The 16,929-nt window shown below is 49.4% G+C and overlaps 1 protein-coding gene across 2 annotated transcripts in view; it reads right to left on the minus strand.

Moving 5' to 3' along the window:
* SCAPER (S-phase cyclin A associated protein in the ER) overlaps positions 1-16,929 on the minus strand; it is a 98,296-nt gene that overhangs the window by 6,896 nt on the left and 74,471 nt on the right. The window contains exons 26-29 of one of the 2 annotated variants that reach the window (XM_087941617.1): positions 15,732-15,961; positions 13,971-14,126; positions 12,721-12,961; positions 5,964-6,113 (exon numbers count right to left, since the gene is read on the minus strand). In XM_087941617.1, coding sequence (XP_087797743.1) covers positions 5,964-6,113; positions 12,721-12,961; positions 13,971-14,126; positions 15,732-15,961 — 777 coding nt within the window. Of the gene's footprint in view, positions 1-5,963; positions 6,114-12,618; positions 12,962-13,970; positions 14,127-15,731; positions 15,962-16,929 lie in introns of those variants that run through there. The other variant, XM_087941616.1, reaches the window with a different exon arrangement.

Consider the following 16,929-nt stretch of genomic DNA (forward strand, 5'->3'; position numbering starts at 1 on the left):
CAGAGTGCAACAAACGTTAAGTTGGCACTTCGGAGAGATACGTTCAAGCTCCGGCTTGTTGGTATCTCCAAAATCGCTCTTTCCGTACAACAATGAAACTCGGAGCCAACTTTTAAATGTCGTAAGAGTAGGAAAAGCCATACATGAAGAGGGTGGCTCCATCAAGAGCCAGGGAAAAATAGGAGGGATGTCCAACAAGGCAACCTTCTTGATGATCTCTGGCAGGATCTGCTGCCCCAGAAGACCTCTTCCTTCTTCTGGAGGAATAAACTTATTCACAAGTTTGGATGTGAGCAGCCGTAGTGGCATCTCCCATCTGTTGTTTTTATAGTATTACTTCATCTCCGCTTTCATTTTCTCCTTCTTTCTTAGAAGGCTTATTTGAGTTTTAGGGTTTTTTTTTCACCCAACCCTAACAGGCAGGCAAAGCCACGAACCTGTAGGAAGCTCCAGAAATATTTTATGGAATCTCCGCTACTGAATCCTGGCTTACACGATAGAGAGAGTGAGGATTAAACTACCGGCTAGGAAAGTGTATTGTTGGTCCCCGAAATGGGCCGCTTTTTAAGCGAAGTTCTTAACTACTTTTTGTTAAAAGTAAAAGGTTTTAAACCTCACCTCTTAAAAAAGGTTTTCATTTTTTATGTTTAATGCTTTTAATGCTTCAATTGTTTCATGTTGTTGCTTTATGATGTTGTAAGCCGCCTAGAGTCTCGGATGGTGAGATGGGCAGCACGTAAGTTAATAAAAATAAAATAAGATAAGATGAAATAAAATAAGCGCAGGTAACCCTCAACTTACAACGGTTCATTTAGTGACCATTTAAACTTACAACAGCACTGGAAAAAAGTGACTTATGACTGTTTTCCCCACTTGTGACCACCACAGCCTCCTCATAGTCATGTAATCAAAATTCAACTGGCAACTGTCTCATATTTATGACAGCTGCAGGGTTCTGGGATCATCACCTTTTGTGACCTTCTGGCCAGCACAGTCGAAAGGGGGAAGCCAGTTTCACTTAACAACTGCAGTGGTTCTCTTAATGACGGAAAGTTGTAAAAACGGGGAGGGGGTCGAAACTCACTGAACAAGTGTCTCACTTAACAACAGAAATTTTGGGCTGCACTGCAGTCATAGGTTGAGGATTACCTGTAAAACAAAATAAGGTAAAATAAAATAAAAGAATGAAATGAAATAATAGCAATAGCACTAGAGACTTCTGTACCGCTACACAGTGCTTTACAGTCCTCTCTAAGCGCTTCATAAAATTAAATATAATAAATTAAATTGAAAAAAACCATAAAAAAATAAAATTAAAAATAACGACATGAAGTAAAATAAAAAGGAGAAACACGCAGGTTTCCATCCGACTTGTGTTCTTTTCCTAGGTCTGCGATTCTCCCCCCCCCCCGCCAACCGTCTCAGGAATGCTGGTGTGTGTGTGTGTGTGTGTGTGTGTGTGTGTGTGTATTTTTTAAAAACGTTCTAGGAGACCCCCGAAGGACCACACTCAACATCTGATAAGGTGGGACTGTGGGGTGATAACTTGCCTTGACCGACAATTACAGGAGCCCATCCACTGGAAGCCAAAGGAGTTGAGTGCCTGGGGGGGGGGGAGTGGGGGGGTCGGTGTTTTTTCCTGAGGGCACCACGGGCCCTTTAACCATTTCGATGCTTTTAGGTGAGGTTATTTATTACTCCTTAAAAGAGAGCCTTCCTCCTCCCTCCTCCTCTTTCTTTTATGTCTTCTATTTCTCCTCTTCCTCCTCCTCCTTCTATTTCTCCTCCTCTTCCCCCTCTCCTTTTATTTCTTCTCCTCCCTCTCCTTCTCCCTCTCTTCCTCCTCCTTCGATTTCTTCTATTTCTCCTCCTCCTCTCCTCCTTTCCTCCTCCTCCTTCTATTGCTCCTCCTCCCCTCCTCCTTTATTTCTCCTTCTTCCTCCTCTTCCTCCTCCTCCTCCTCCTCCTTCCTTCTCCTCTCCTCCTCCTCCTTTTATTTCTTCTATTTCTCCTCCTCCTCTCCCTCCCTCTCCTTCTCTTCCTCCTCCTTTTCTTCTATTTCTCCTCCTCCTCCTCCTCCTCCTCCTCCTCCTCCTCCTCCTCCTCCTCCCTGTGGGAAGCTCTGGAATGCACCTTCTCCAGCTCCCAAATTAGATCTGCATTATTTCTTTGCTACTCTATAAACAAATCCAGGGGCTGTAGCCATTTAATCAGAAGGATATGTCATCTGGGTGTGTGTGTGCGTGCGTGCGTGTGTGTGTGTCAAACTCTTTGCCCATCTGTTTCCCCAGGTTTAACATTTAGAAAAGCTTTATGGGTTTTCTTTTTTTTTTGAGGGGGGGTAAGGAAAAGTAGAGCTTCCACCCCCCAAAGGAAGGAATGAAGGAAGGAAGAAAGGGAGGGAGGGAGGGAGGATGGAAGGAAGGAAGGAAGGAGAGAGGGAGGAAGGAAGGAAGGAAGGAAGGAAGGAAGGAAGAAAGAAGGGAGGAAGGAAGGAGAGAGGAAGGAAGAAGGAAGGAAGGAAGGAAGGAAGGAAGAAAGGGAGGGAGGGAGGATGGAAGGGAGGAACGAGGGAGGATGGAAGGAAGGATGGAAGGAAGGATGGAAGGAAGGAAGAAGGGAGGAAGGAAGGAAGGAAGGAAGGAAGGAAGGAAGAAAGAGAGGGAGGGAGGGAGGATGGAAGGAAGGAGGGAGGCACTACCATAGCAATAGCCCTTAGACTTGTATACAGCTTCACAGGGTTTTTACAGCCCCCTCTAAGCAGTTTACGGAATCAGCCTCTTGCCCCCAAGAATCTGGGTCCTCCTTTGACCCACCCCGGAAGGACGGAAGACCATCGTTGCCACATCAGGCCCACCCTTGAATGATGTTGACTGATCCACTCCCTGCACGTTTATGAACGATGCGTTTGCGCAAAACAAGAAGCGGAACGAAGGCATCCTGGCGTAAACTTTCGTGGGACGCGTCCCCATGGACTGGCGCTCTCGGCCCAGGATCCCAAATCTCAAGGATAGCTGCACACACACACACACACCCCACCGCAGGGTATGTCAAAATTAAGCTGGGTAAAACAACCAAAACGGGTGACACCTTTTCAACGGTTGCCTAGATTGTCATCTTAATCCAATTAAAAAGGATATAAACAAGCCTACATTGGAAACAGATAATAAACAAGCTTTAAGCCAAAGGTTGCATGACTAACAGATGTAAGTACATCTACAGCGAGAGGGTGGGGAGGAGTGGAAAGGTGGTGTATGTGTGTGTGTGTGTGTGTGTGTGTGTGTGTAAGACTTGGAAAGAAGGGAAGACGCAAAAACACTCACTTCCCTTGGCTGTGTCCGTAGACCAGGGGTCCCCAAACTTGGCAACTTTAAGATTTGTGGACTTCAGCTGGTCAGGATCGAACTCCAGATTGTGGGCAGAGCTAGCCTGCAATGCTGCATTCTAACCACTGGGAAGGAAGGAAGGAAGGAAGGAAGGAAGGAAGGAAGGAAGGAAGGAAGGAAGGAAGGAAGGAAGGAAGGAAGGAAGAAAGAAGGGAGGAAGGAAGGAAGGAAGGGAGGGAGGGAGAAGGAAGGAACAAATGAAGAAGGAAGGAAGGAAGAAGGAAGGGAGAAAGAACGAAGAAAGAAGGAAGAAGGAAGGAGGGAGGGAGGGAGGAAGAAGGAAGAAAGGAAGGAGAAGGAAGGAACAACAAACGAATGAAGAAGGAAGGAAGAGAGAAGGAAGGGAGAAGGAACGAAGAAAGAAGGAAGGAAGGAAGAAGGATGGAAGGAAGGAAGGAAGGAAGGGAGGGCGGGAGGGAGAAGGAAGGAACAAATGAAGAAGGAAGGAAGGAAGAAGGAAGGGAGAAGGAACGAAGAAAGAAGGAAGAAGGAAGGAGGGAGGGAGGAAGAAGGAAGAAAGGAAGGGAGAAGGAAGGAAGGGAGACTGAAGGAAGGGAAAAGGAAGGAAGGAAGGAAGGAAGGAAGAAAGGAAGGAAGGAAGAAGGAAGGAAGGAAGGAAGGAAGGAAGAAGAAGGAAGGAAGGAAGGAAGGAAGGAAGGAAGGAAGGAAGGAAGAAGGAAGGAAGGAAGGAAGGAAGGGAAGAAGGAAGGATGGAAGGGAGGGAGGAAGGGAGGGTGTGGGGGAATGGAAGACTTGGAAAGAAGGGAAGATGCAAAAACACTCACTTCCCACTTCTCACCAGGGGTCCCCAAACTTGGCCACTTTCAGACTTGTGGACTTCAACTCCCAGAATCCCCCAGTCAGCATAGCTTAAAGTTTGCCAAGTTTGGGGGCCCCTGGTTTAGATGAAGACAACAGGTGGGGTGCAGAGCTCAAAACCAAAACGAAGAACCAGATGCCAGATCTATTCTCATGGCCTTCAGAGTGGATTGCGGTGCTTCAGCCGAGCTGGAAAAGCAGCTCAGCTCACCAGCACTGACACCGAAAGCGCCTTTTGAGCGCTGGTGCGCACGCGGGAAGCGCTCTCTCGCGGAACCGGTAGGGGAAAAAAATTGGAATCCCACGACTGCCGGCGTGTCCATTTTTTTTTTTTTTTTGCTGGCCAAGGCTTTTGGCAAAGGTGACCATAGCCAAGAGGGGTGCAATCCCCCGCTAGGCTCCAATTAAAGCCCTCGCCGCCGAAAACGGAGTAAAACATATACGCGGTGGGGGAAAAAAAAGGAAGAAGAATCCAGCGAGTTTACACGATGGATGGCGCAAGGAACGAAGGTGTTACGGAATCGAAGTGGTCCCGCTCTCAAGAGTTATAATTCGGGGTAATGCCTGGTGCCGAACAACTGTGCCCCCTGCCCGCCCCCTGACTCCCCACAGAAGTCCCAGTAGTTCCACTGGCACCGAGTGGTCCAATTAAAACTACTCCCTTGTAAAAAATAAAATAAAAAATGAATATGCAAAGGGTTTTTTTTTTTCTGTCTGTCTTTGCTCTTTTTTTAGAAATTCCCAATGCGGCGATACAGAGGAAACAGGCCCATTTGTCATTCATGTTAATTTAATTATCAACTGTCCAATATAAAATGCAAATGAGCTCAACGGTGGCCTTGACTAATTAGACCAGAGAGCAAAAGAAATCCACCCCTCCCCCTGAAGTCTTGCAAGAGGCAAGGGGCCTGTTAATTAAGAGCGATATTTTTAATTAAGAAAGGGTAGCTCTTTGGACAAGCCCCCCCCTCCTCCCCCCCGTTGGCTTTGTCGTTGATAAGTGGGGCTGAAGGGATGGTTCTTATGACCCAGGATTCCCTTCCGTGGCATCGCGGGACCTGCTAAGCCGACAGCAGGCGTAGCGGGGAGTGACGAAATGTGCTAACAAATAGAGAGGGAGGGAGATTTTGTGGGAGAGAGGTAGTTTCCTCACCACCCCTAGTTAGGGAATAAAAGGAGATTAATTTTTTTTTTTCGGCCCCTCCAAAAGTATATAAATGAGAGCTCAGATCGTGAAGTTTCTGCCAACTTGCCAGGAGTTGTGACACTGCTTTGGAGTGGAGAACATTTGCAATTTCTGCAATTTCTAGATAGGTAACAGTCGTAAGTGTGAAAAATGGTCATAAGTCACTTTTTAAAGTGCCATTGTAACCTTGAATGGTCATTTCACACAAGCAAAGTACCAGCAAAGGAGGGGAAAAAAACTCCAGAGAAGTTCCTGAGACAGGAAGTCTAGTCCTGCCAAGAATGTAATAAGGGTTAATGGAAAGGCAGTTTCTGTCAGCAACACCAGAATGTTTCCTTCCTGCCGTCCTTACAGGATTAGCCCAGTAATTTCTTCTAACAACCGGTTCTTCGAACTGCTTAGAATGTTAACAACCGGTTCTAGCGAATAGGTGCGAACTGGTAGAATCCCACCCCGAGTCTAACTCCCTATCTAGGCAGGAAACACTACACCACTTCAGACAAATGGGTTACCCAACATCTGTTCAAGGTCAGGAAACATTGGGCTGAAAACATCTGAACGGGCCTCCGTACCTGGTTGTCGGGATGGTTGACCGTGAAGTAGCCCACGCAGACAATGACTTCGTGAAGAAGCACTTCGCAGGTGTGGTGGGAACAGTGCCATAGCAAGGAACTGATGATGTGCCGGAAGGCCAGGGAGAGGCCTTCAGCGCCAACCACAGACTGGAGGAAAAAAAAAAAGAGAGAGAGAGAGAAATGTCGTAGATGCCTCTTTCTACAAACATCCAATGGAATCCAAGGGTTTGATGCTAAGTTTTTGCTTTGTTAAAAAAAAAATAGCTTGGTGCCTACTCTCCATTTTTTGAGGAGGGGGGAGCCAATAGCAAGAGGACTTGGTATCTCAGGTGGCATTTAAGAATCCATAAAATTAAGAAAGAGAAGAGAATTCTGTGAACTCCAAAGTCAAGTCAAGTCAAGTCAAGTCATAACATCTTTATTGTGGTCATAGACCAGCAGAGACTCCTTTCAATATACATGTTCCTCTTTCATCCCAATATTCCCAAAATGGATGGACTGAAAAATCTGCCTTCTTATTCTACAAAGGGCTTCCAACTGTCAACTCATAAAACATTCCTATGCCTTTTTTAGTAGTTGCCATTAAAAAAAAAAGCGGAAGTACCTTCCAACTCTTCTCTTTAAATGATTGTAACTAAAATACCAGAGTTTCTGCCCAGGAATATCTTTCATTGGAGAACGTTGACCGTCAAGGTGCTTACTTGGAGAATGTGATTTATGACACACCCCGGGGGCCCAGGGTGAAACAGGGTCACAGGGGACTGGAAATTACGTAGGCCAGAGTTGGCTTCGTACAGGGCAGTGCCAGGATGTCGCCTCTAATGAACCCTTTGAAGCTTTTTTGAAGCTTGGCTCGAGAATCATGGTTTCATTAGAGCCGTTGCTGGAATCCCGACATCAACCCCGTAGCTTAATCAGACCCATTTATTGCTGTTGGAAGGGGCTTCCTCCCCCAAAGCTATTTCCAGTGGGGTGGGAAAAGAAGTATTCATCAAGGACAAAAGCACGCTGAATTTCAGCAATGGGCCTACTAAACAGACAGGCAAATGTTTACGGGTGCACTGAACAGAAGCCAAGATGGATTGACGTTCTCACGTGGCTTGTTTTCATGAAGCCCAAATATACGCAGCTCAAATACACCACTGGGGTCAGTGGTGGGATTCAAATATTTTTTTTACTACTGGTTCTGTGGCCGTGGCTAGATAGGTGTGGCGTGGCTTGGTGGGCGTGGCAGGGGAAGGTTACTGCAAAATCCCCCTTCCCTCCCCAGCCCACTAACCTGCTTTCCAGCTCTGTTCTCCTGGGCAGGACAACCAAAGAAGACCCAGCCGATCAGCTGTGGGCGTGGCTTGGTGGGTGTGGCATTCTGTGGGCGTGGCTTGGTGGGCGTGGCAGGGGAAGGGTACTGCAAAATCCCCCTTCCCTCCCCACCCCACTAACCTGCTTTCCAGCTCCGTTCTCCTGGGCAGGGCAACCAAAGAAGACCCAGCCGATCAGCTGTGGGCGTGGCTTGGTGGGTGTGGCATTCTGTGGGTGTGGCTTGGTGGGCGTGGCAGGGAAGGGTACTGCAAAGTCCCCTCCCTCCCCAGCCCACTAACCTGCTTTCCAGCTCTGTTCTCCTGGGCAGGGCAACCAAAGAGAGACCCAGCTGGGACTCGATGGGAGGCAGAGAATAGATGGGGTTGGCGGGGCCAGTCAGAGGTGGCATTGGCCGGTTCTCTGAACTACTCAAAATTTCCGCTGGCGGTTCTCCAGAACTGATCAGAACCGGCTGAATCCCACCTCTGACTGGTGTTTACTCCTGCCCTTGTCTCTTTTCTTGGGATGGTCCTCCTGCTAGGAGGGACTTCAACTCCCTGGCTGGCAAGGAGCAACCTCCGTGAAGCTGTATATACGCAGATAAGGGCAATATTGTCGCTTGCAATTTCCTATCAGCTCGTGACACCAATAAGACTCATTAACGCCGAAGTTGGCTTCCCGCTGCTTTATAGCTTTTGACACTCTGGTGCAATTGGTCGGTTTCTTGGTCTTTTAGAGCCGGCCGCCCGGCTCTGCAGCTAAGGGGATTGGCCTGGCTGCTTTATCAACGCCCAATCGAATCCAAGGGGGCACCGCTGACACGACCTCTCCGCCACCATGAGGTTGAACGCGGCTTGATGGATGGGGCGGCAGCTCCCTCTGTAAACTTGCTCCGTCCTTTTCTCTCTCCAGGACTTTGCAAGGGTACCGGGATAGGGTGGGGGGGGAATGCATGCCAGCTCTGCCCCCATTTTTGCACGGCTCCAAATGTATTTCTCCCTCCTTCCCTCCCTCCCTCCCTTCCCCAGGGCCTCCATCACCCACTGGGAAAGAGCAACCCTTTAAAATGTCAATTGTTTGGCAAGATGTAAGCAAACGCGGAGACTCCTGGCTAGCGGAGGGGTTTAATGTGCGTTGGGACGTGGGAGGAGGACGGGGGGGCAAAAAATCGGGCAGGCAGGTTATACGGCAGAGGGATTCGGGATAAGGCCGGCTTTATCGGTGCAGCCCGGAGCCTCTATTTAATAAACATGTCAGCCAGAAAAAGCGATGCGGGGTCAGAGGGGAGAAGGGAGGCAGGAGGCAGGGACATCAAAGCCTGCCCACTTGGGGGTGGGGGGGACCAGCCCCTTGGTGGGAAAAGCGCCGCCGGAGGGGTGGGGCGCGTGGTTGCCTCCGGGTTGTTTAGTTCGGTTGGACGATGGGTGACAAATGGAGGGAGAAAAGCAGAATCCGGCTAGCCCCAAATCCATCATCTCCCTGGATCCTCCAGGCTGGGGAAAGGAAGTCATTCGATTCCTGCTGCACTGAACTGGCAGGAACAGATGGGAGGGGAGGAGGGGGGAGGGGGAAGAGGAGGAGGGAGGAGGAGGAAGAAGAAGATGAGGAGGAGGAAGCGGAAGAGGAGGAAGAGGAGGAGGAGAAGGAAATGGAAGAGGAAGAGGATGGAGGAGGAGGAAGAAGAAACGGAAGAGGAGGAGGAAGATAAGGAAGAGGAGGAGGAAGAGGAAACGGAAGAGGGGAGGGGGAAGAGGAGGAGGAGGAGGAGGAGGAGGAAGAGGAGGAGGAACAGAAGGAGGAAGCAGAAGAGGAGGAGAAGGAAATGGAAGAGGAAGAGGAGGGAGGAGGAGGAGGAAGAAGAAATGGAAGAGGAGGAAGACAAGGAAGAGGGGAGGGGAAGAGGAAACGGAAGAGGGGGAGGGGGAAGAGGGGAGGGAGGAGGGGAAGGAGGAAGAGGAGGAGGAACAGAAGGAGGAAGCAGAAGAGGAGGAGAAGGAAATGGAAGAGGAAGAGAGGGAGGAGGAGGAGGAAGAAGAAACGGAAGAGGAGGAGGAAGACAAGGAAGAGGAAGAGGAAACAGAAGAGGGGAGGAGGAAGAGGAGGACAAGGAGGAGGAAGATGAGGAGAGAAGGAGGACGTCGAGGAGGAGAAAGAGAAGGAAGAGGAGAAGGAAAAGGAGAAGGAGGAAGAAGAGGAAGAGGAGAAGAATGAGGGAGGAGGAGGAAGAGTGAAGGAGAAGCAGAAGGAAAAGAAGGAGAAGTTCCCAAACTCTCCTCTCTCATCAGTCTAACTTTTCTTCCTAGGGTGGGTGTCTAAGTTGGCATTCTTTTTTTCTTCCTTCCTTCCTTCCTTCCTTCCTTCCTTCCTTCCTTCCTTCCTTCCTTCCTTCCTTCCTTCCTTCCTTCCTTCCTTCCTCCTCTTTTTTTTGTTTCTTAACCTTTTATGCCATCTGTTTAGCTTCCGAGCCAGGCGAGGAGAAAGCGGCTCTTCATTGTTTAGGCTCATGTTTGGCCCGATGCCTCCGAGATGCCACGAAGCTGCCCGATCGACTGAAAGGCTGGGCGCAGCCGTGTTGCGATGCCCTTAACAAGGGTGGTGGGTTGGGGGAGGAAACGGTGTGCCCTCTGCCCCTCCCTGATCACTTACTCCGGGGGGAGGGAGGTGTCAACGTTTCTCCTTGGGCAGAGTTCCTTTTTCCCAACAGACCCTCCTCCGATCGATGGGCTCTTGTGTTTATAGCCTCCTCTGATAACAAGTGGCCCAGGGGCACCAAAGATTGTATATAAACATTAACCTCCTCCTCCTCCTCCTCCTCCTCCTCCTCCTCCTCCTTCTCCTTCTCCTTCTCCTTCTCCTCCTCCTCCGGGGAACGGCACAATTCCCTCCGCAGCCCCTTTGAATGGCGGTTTCAGGACCCTGCCCAGTATTCTCCCTGACACCTTCCCACTGTTTAGACCCTCAAGATAAATGGACTGCCATCCTGAGAAACGTTGCCACTGAAATTCTGTTTTCCCGTTGAACTACTTTTGTGTGTGTGTGAGCGCGTGCGCACGTGCACGCGTGCTTGGAGCATGTCGGACCGTAAATGCACCACACCAAGACTTTTTAAAGTAAAATGACAAAGAGGGAGGGAAAGCGACCGATGGCTGAACTGGAAGAAAGGCGAGATGCTCTTTTTAGGAAGTTGAAAATCAAACTGGCATCGTTTGAGAGACGGGCGAGAGGGACGTCCACAACCGGATCGGTGGCCTCCGGAGAGAAAAAAGAGAAGAGGAGGCTCTTCCAATCGGAAAATCAAACGGTTTTGAAGAAAGCAACTCTTCCGAACTCTAGGGGACCGAGACAGCTCTAACGGAAGATGGTAATTTAGACGGTTAGTAAAGTGGATCACCAAGGGACTGGATCTGATTTTATCACCTTTTTTTGTTTCAGCACCTGATCTGACTCCGATCACAGCTGAGGTTTGTGGAAGTGAATATAATAGAAGTTGGAAGGGGCCTTGGAGGTCTTCTAGTCCAACCCTCAGCTTAGGCAGGAAACCCTGCACCACTTCAGACAAATGGTTGTCTAGTCTCTTCTTCAAAAATCTTCTAGCATTGACAACTTCTGGAGGCAAGTTGTTCCTCCACTGATTAATTGTTCTAACTGTAGAGGAAATTTCTTCTTAGTTCTAAGTTGCTTCTCTCCTTGATGAGTTTCCACCCATTGCTTCTTGTCCTGCCTTCAGGTGCTTTGGAGAATAGCTTGACTCCCTCTTCTTTGGGGCAGCCCCTGAGACATTGGGACACTGATATCGTGTCTCCCCTGGTCCTTCTCTTCCCTAGACTAGCCAGGCCCAGTTCCTGCAACCGTTCTTCATATGTTTTATCCTCCAGTCCCCTAATCATCTTGGTTGCTCTTCTCTGCCATCTTTCTAGAGTCTCAACACCTTTTTTACACCATGGCGACCAAAAGTGAATGCAGTATTCCAAGTACGACCTTACCAAGGCTTTATAAAATGAGGGGATTGTGTGGCTCAGCTAAAACCCTGGCCAGCCGTTGTGGATCTCCAGAACCAGAGCGGGCCGCGCTTTGCCAGCCGGTTAGAAGAGGCAGCGCGGAATCGTCACAGGCACACGCAAAAAAAAACGGAGAAGAGAACTGAACTGCCAGTTCGTGGTCTCAGGACAAACCTTACCTGGAAAGCCGAGAGATCCAGCACAGCAAAACTATTGAAGAAGCGCAAACTCTGGAGAGCCACTTTCAGGGTGTTTGCCGCGAAGCTCTCCTTCGGGCTGCCCACGCTGGGTTCCACTAGGTGCCGTGGAAGAGAACGCAGTAGAGCATGTGCAAAATGCCCACCAGATCCGTGGCCTTGAAAGCCGCTGTCAGCCGGTGGGATCCTGGTGGGTCCCGGCGAAGATGCTCAACCCGGACCTGACCAAAGGAAAAAGCACTGGGTCACTTGCGTTTTATTGACTGATTGAATTTATCGCTGCTCGACTCACCCGCCAAGCACTGTCGCTGTTTGGCGGTCAGGTTCAATGATGTCATTAAAAAAAAAAAAAAAACACCAAGGAAACAGGATTGAACCTGCAGCATTCATACCGCCAAAATCCGGGCGTTTGGCAACTGGCATATATTTATCACGTTTGCAAAGTCCTGGTGTGTGTGTGTGTGTGTGATGTGATCAACGTTTGTGACTTTCCCGGCCGGCTTCTGACTTCAACCATTCTTGAGGCTGGCTGGGGAATTCTGGTAGTTGAAGTCCACCCATCGTATAGCTGCCAAGGTTGCCAAAAAGGGCTGGTCTGGGGTCTTTTTTTCCCTATCATTTGGTCTTGGCCAGGCCGCCTGGGGCAGAAGCACCTGCCAGGGTTCCAGCAGTTTCCCCCCCCATTCGAATCCTGAATCTGGGCCAAACTTCCAAAACTAAACAGGGTTTATTGGGAGTTCATATGCCAGTACAACCGGCGTAGCTGACTCTTGAGAGACACCATTCATGGTCACCCTTGACCCTGGTTTTCCCCCGCCCCTGGGGAAATATCCCAATTCATATCCTCAATGGGACACGTCCCTAGCCCAGAGTCATCAGTCATGCTCTCCAGTTAGAGAAACTTCCGTCACCTGAGTTGCTATCTTTATGAAAACTATGCATGGCACGCGCTTTCGATTTCAAGCTGCCGCACTGCTCTTTCAAACCCCCTTTCCCCCTCCCTTCCCGTTGGCGACTCTCAAAAGAGGCAGGGAGGAGGAGTGGAAGATTCCAAGTACGGCCTTACCAAGGCATTATAAAATGAGGGGATTGGGTGGCTCAGCTAAAACCCTGGCCAGCCGTTGTGGATCTCCAGAACCAGAGCGGGCCGCGCTTTGCCAGTCGGTTAGAAGAGGCAGCGCAGAATCGTCACAGGCACACGCAAAAAAAAACGGAGAAGAGAACTGAACTGCCAGTTCGTGGTCTCAGGACAAACCTTACCTGGAAAGCCGAGAGATCCAGAACAGCAAAACTATTGAAGAAGCGCAAACTCTGGAGAGCCACTTTCAGGGTGTTTGCCGCGAAGCTCTCCTTCGGGCTGCCCACGCTGGGTTCCACTAGGGTGCCGTGGAAGAGAACGCAGTAGAGCATGTGCAAAATGCCCACCAGATCCGTGGCCTTGAAAGCCGCTGTCAGCCCGGTGGGATCCTGGTGGGTCCCGGCGAAGATGCTCAACCCGGACCTGACCAAAGGAAAAAGCACTGGGTCACTTGCGTTTTATTGACTGATTGAATTTATACGCTGCTCCGACTCACCCGCCAAGCACTGTCGCTGTTTGGCGGTCAGGTTGTGATGTAATTTTTTTTTAAAAAAACACCAAGGAAACAGGATTGAACCTGCAGCATTCATACCTGCCAAAATCCGGGCGTTTGGCAACTGGCATATATTTATCATGTTTGCAAAGTCCTGGTGTGTGTGTGTGTGTGTGTCATGTGATCAACGTTTGTGACTTTCCCGGCCGGCTTCTGACTTCAACCATTCTTGAGGCTGGCTGGGGAATTCTGGTAGTTGAAGTCCACCCATCGTATAGCTGCCAAGGTTGCCAAAAAAGGGCTGGTCTGGGGTCTTTTTTTCCCTATCATTTTGGTCTTGGCCAGGCCGCCTGGGGCAGAAGCACCTGCCAGGGTTCCAGCAGTTTCCCCCCATTCGAATCCTGAATCTCGGGCCAAACTTCCAAAACTAAACAGGGTTTATTGGGAGTTCATATGCCAGTACAACCGAGGCGTAGCTGACTCTTGAGAGACACCATTCATGGTTACCCTTGACCCTGGTTTCCCCCCCGCCACCCCCTGGGGGGAATATCTCAATTCATATCCTCCAATGGGACACGTCCCTAGCCCAGAGTCATCAGTCATGCTCTCCAGTTAGAGAAACTTCCGTCACCTAGTTGCTATCTTTGAAAACTATGCATGGCACGCGCTTTCGATTTCCAAGCTGCCGCACTGCTCTTTCAAACCCCCTTTCCCCCCTCCCTTCCCGTTGGCGACTCTCAAAGGCAGTAGAAATATTTCAGGAGTCGACACTGGGAGGCCTCGGTCTCTTCCAGACATGTTTTTTTCAAGGCAGATATTTTTGCAGTGGCTGAAAGGGGTCGGGTTTCGGGGTTAGGACCCAGGACCGCCGGGGGCTTGCCAAAAGTTGCAGCGTCGCCTGATCAAGGGACCGGCGAAAACGACGGCCGCAACACTTGCCTGCCGTTGACAGCGAAGCACAGCTGACACATCCCATGCAGGGCGGCGGTGCAGCTCTGCAAGAAGGCCGCCGTTTTGGGGGTTTCGTCAATCGGGCCTTGGATCGAGAGGAAGCAGCAGCTCAGCTTCTCGATTAAGCCGATGTTCACCGCGTAGCTAGAGGAGGGAGAGAGGAGAAAGAAATGCGGGTTGTATACTTGCTCTGCGGATCACTCTTGGCCCCGTTCAATTCCCATCCTCGTCACCAACATCATCAACAGCCCCTTCTTCTTCATCCCCCTCCTCCTCCTCCTTCCTTCTCCTCCATCCCCTTCTTCTTCATGGCCTCCTCTCCATCTCCATCTCCTCCTCCTCTTCCTCCTCCTCCTTCTCCATCCCCTTCTTCTTCATCCCCTCCTCCTCCTCCATCTCCATCTCCTCCTCCCTCTTCCTCCTCCTCCTTCTCCATCCCCTCCTCCTCCTCCATCACCTTCTTCATCCCCCTCCTCCTCCTCCTCCTTCTTCCTTCTCCTCCATCACCTTCTTCTTCATGGCCTCCTCCATCTCCATCTCCTCCTCCCTCTTCCTCCTCCTCCTTCTCCATCCCCTTCTTCTTCATCCCCTCCTCCTCCTCCATCTTCCTTCTTCCTCCTCCTCCTCCATCTCCATCTTCTCCTCCCTCTTCCTCCTCCTCCTTCTCCATCCCCTTCTTCTTCATCCCCTTCTCCTCCTCCATCTCCATCTTCTCCTCCCTCTTCCTCCTCCTCCTTCTCCATCCCCTTCTTCTTCATCCCCTTCTCCTCCTCCATCTCCATCTTCTCCTCCCTCTTCCTCCTCCCTCCTCTCCATCCCCTTCTTCTTCATCCCCCTCCTCCTCCTCCTTCCTTCTCCTCCATCCCCTTCTTCTTCATGGCCTCCTCCATCTCCATCTTCTCCTCCCTCTTCCTCCTCCTCCTCCTCCATCCCCTTCATCCCCTCCTCCTCTATCACCACCTCCTCCTCCATCATCTTCTTCTTCATCTCCTTCTCCTCCACCATCACCTCTTCTTCCTCCCAAATCAATCCATTGCAAGATGAAGGCCTTTTTATTTAAGGCAATAGACTATATAACCTACTATGCTGTTCGAGAGAACGCTGAGAGAGAGAGAGAAGTGGTTCAAACTTCCAGTGAAAGAAGGCGACTGGCCCAAAAGTCACCCAGTCAGTTTCCCTGACTTAGGGAGGAATAGAACTCCCTAGTCTAGCATTTTAAATCACCACCGCTGGCTCTTGTTCATTCATTAATTCATTCAGCCATTCACTCATTCCTTCATCCATCCATCCATTGGGCCTTTCATTCATTCCCATGTGTGCATACAAACATATTCACGGTAATTCAGTTTAGAAAACCAGTGTGCTGTAGTGGTGGAAGGCACCAGGCTAGAAACCAGGAGCCTGGGAGTTCTAGTTCTGCCTTAGGCACAAAAGCTGGTTGGGTGTCTTTGGGCCAGTCCCTTTCTCTCAGCCCAAATCCACCTCACCTGGTTGTCATTGAGGGGAAAAGAGGAAGAGAAAGGAGCATTAGGTATATTCGCCCCTTTGAGTTACTTATAAAAACCATACAGGCAGGATTAAATTATCTTTAAAATAGCGGCACTTTCCAAACGAGTTGGGACAATAACTCAAGAAGACCAAAACTGCTTGACCAGTGGAATTATGGGGCCTGTAGTCCCAACCCTTCCAGAAGGCACAATCAAGATTGGGATGAAAATACACAATAGGAACATCTGATAGGTCTCTTACCTGATAAGGTCTTGTATCCTATTGTTAAAAATTTCCGCTTGGGAGGTCTTGTTTTTCGTATCTTGAATCAATTTTGGTGCACAAATTTGGTTACTGGCGTTGGGTAGGTTGGATATCAGAGACTCAAACACTACAGCCAAGATCCTGAGCACTCCAGTTATTAGTCCTTCGAAGGCCTGCTTGTTAATGGCTCTTCCTGGGGTAGCGCTGTGATCATCTGGGACACACACCTAGACACGAAACACAACATGACACGAGATAAACCTGCCTCAAAACAGAGGCAGTATTGTGCTCAGGATGTTCCCTTCCGTTATTTTGCCAGCAAACCAGACCTCATCCTTAAATTATAACTTTCAAAACAACAAAGCAACCTGTTCCCCGAATTATTTATTTTCAGCTTCTGATGCTTAAAATATCGCGCAAACTTCCTTGGCTTAATGCCAACTAAAGAGCGTCAGAATTTCATTTTTTTTAATGCGCGCCCAGTGTGTCCAGAGGGTAAAAAAAAAAGCCAATTTCACTATGATTTCACCAGGAAAATCTTCTCCGTTTTAACTGCACCAGGGTGAGCAAAGATCGTAAAATGCAGCTGTTTGCATAAGTTAGCATCGTATCCCTCTCGAGGGAATCGGGTAACACTTGGAGACAAAAACAACAACAGCAAACACACACACACACACACACACACACGTACATTATTGATTAGCTCTGTGCCTGGAGTTAGTACTTAAAATTTATTGCCATTGTCCCTTCCTGGGGACGAGCCAAGTGAGGAAGCGAGAGGATGACTTTGGCACCTTGCGGGGAGAATGGATATACTCCTGACGTACCAGGGATGCCAATTGCAGAACAGGCCAGGTGAAACGACTTGGAAACTTAGAAAAAAGATCAGGTTACTCCAGGTAATTTTAGACAAAGCGGAGTAATTCTGGCCGAGTGACTTGGATTGTCTTAGTTCCATGGATGGAGGAGTTCTTCGAAAGACAAACCCCGCTTTGACGGACGAGTCAGGTGCTAAAATTTGGAAGCCACTTGAGCTATTTTCCTTAACAAGTCAGCCGTTCTTCTGGGCAACTTCTGAATAGAGGTAGATTTCAAATTCCAGCCCTTGCTTATGAATGGAGACCGAGTGGAGCAAGTGGCTAGTTTTAAATTTCTGGGTGTTACCTTAAAAGAGGATGTGACCTGGGGTGCTCAT

Source organism: Pseudonaja textilis, chromosome 13, assembly GCF_049901715.1.
Source record: "Pseudonaja textilis isolate UNSWEBS1 chromosome 13, rPseTex1.2, whole genome shotgun sequence".
Classification (NCBI taxonomy): Eukaryota; Metazoa; Chordata; class Lepidosauria; order Squamata; family Elapidae; genus Pseudonaja; species Pseudonaja textilis.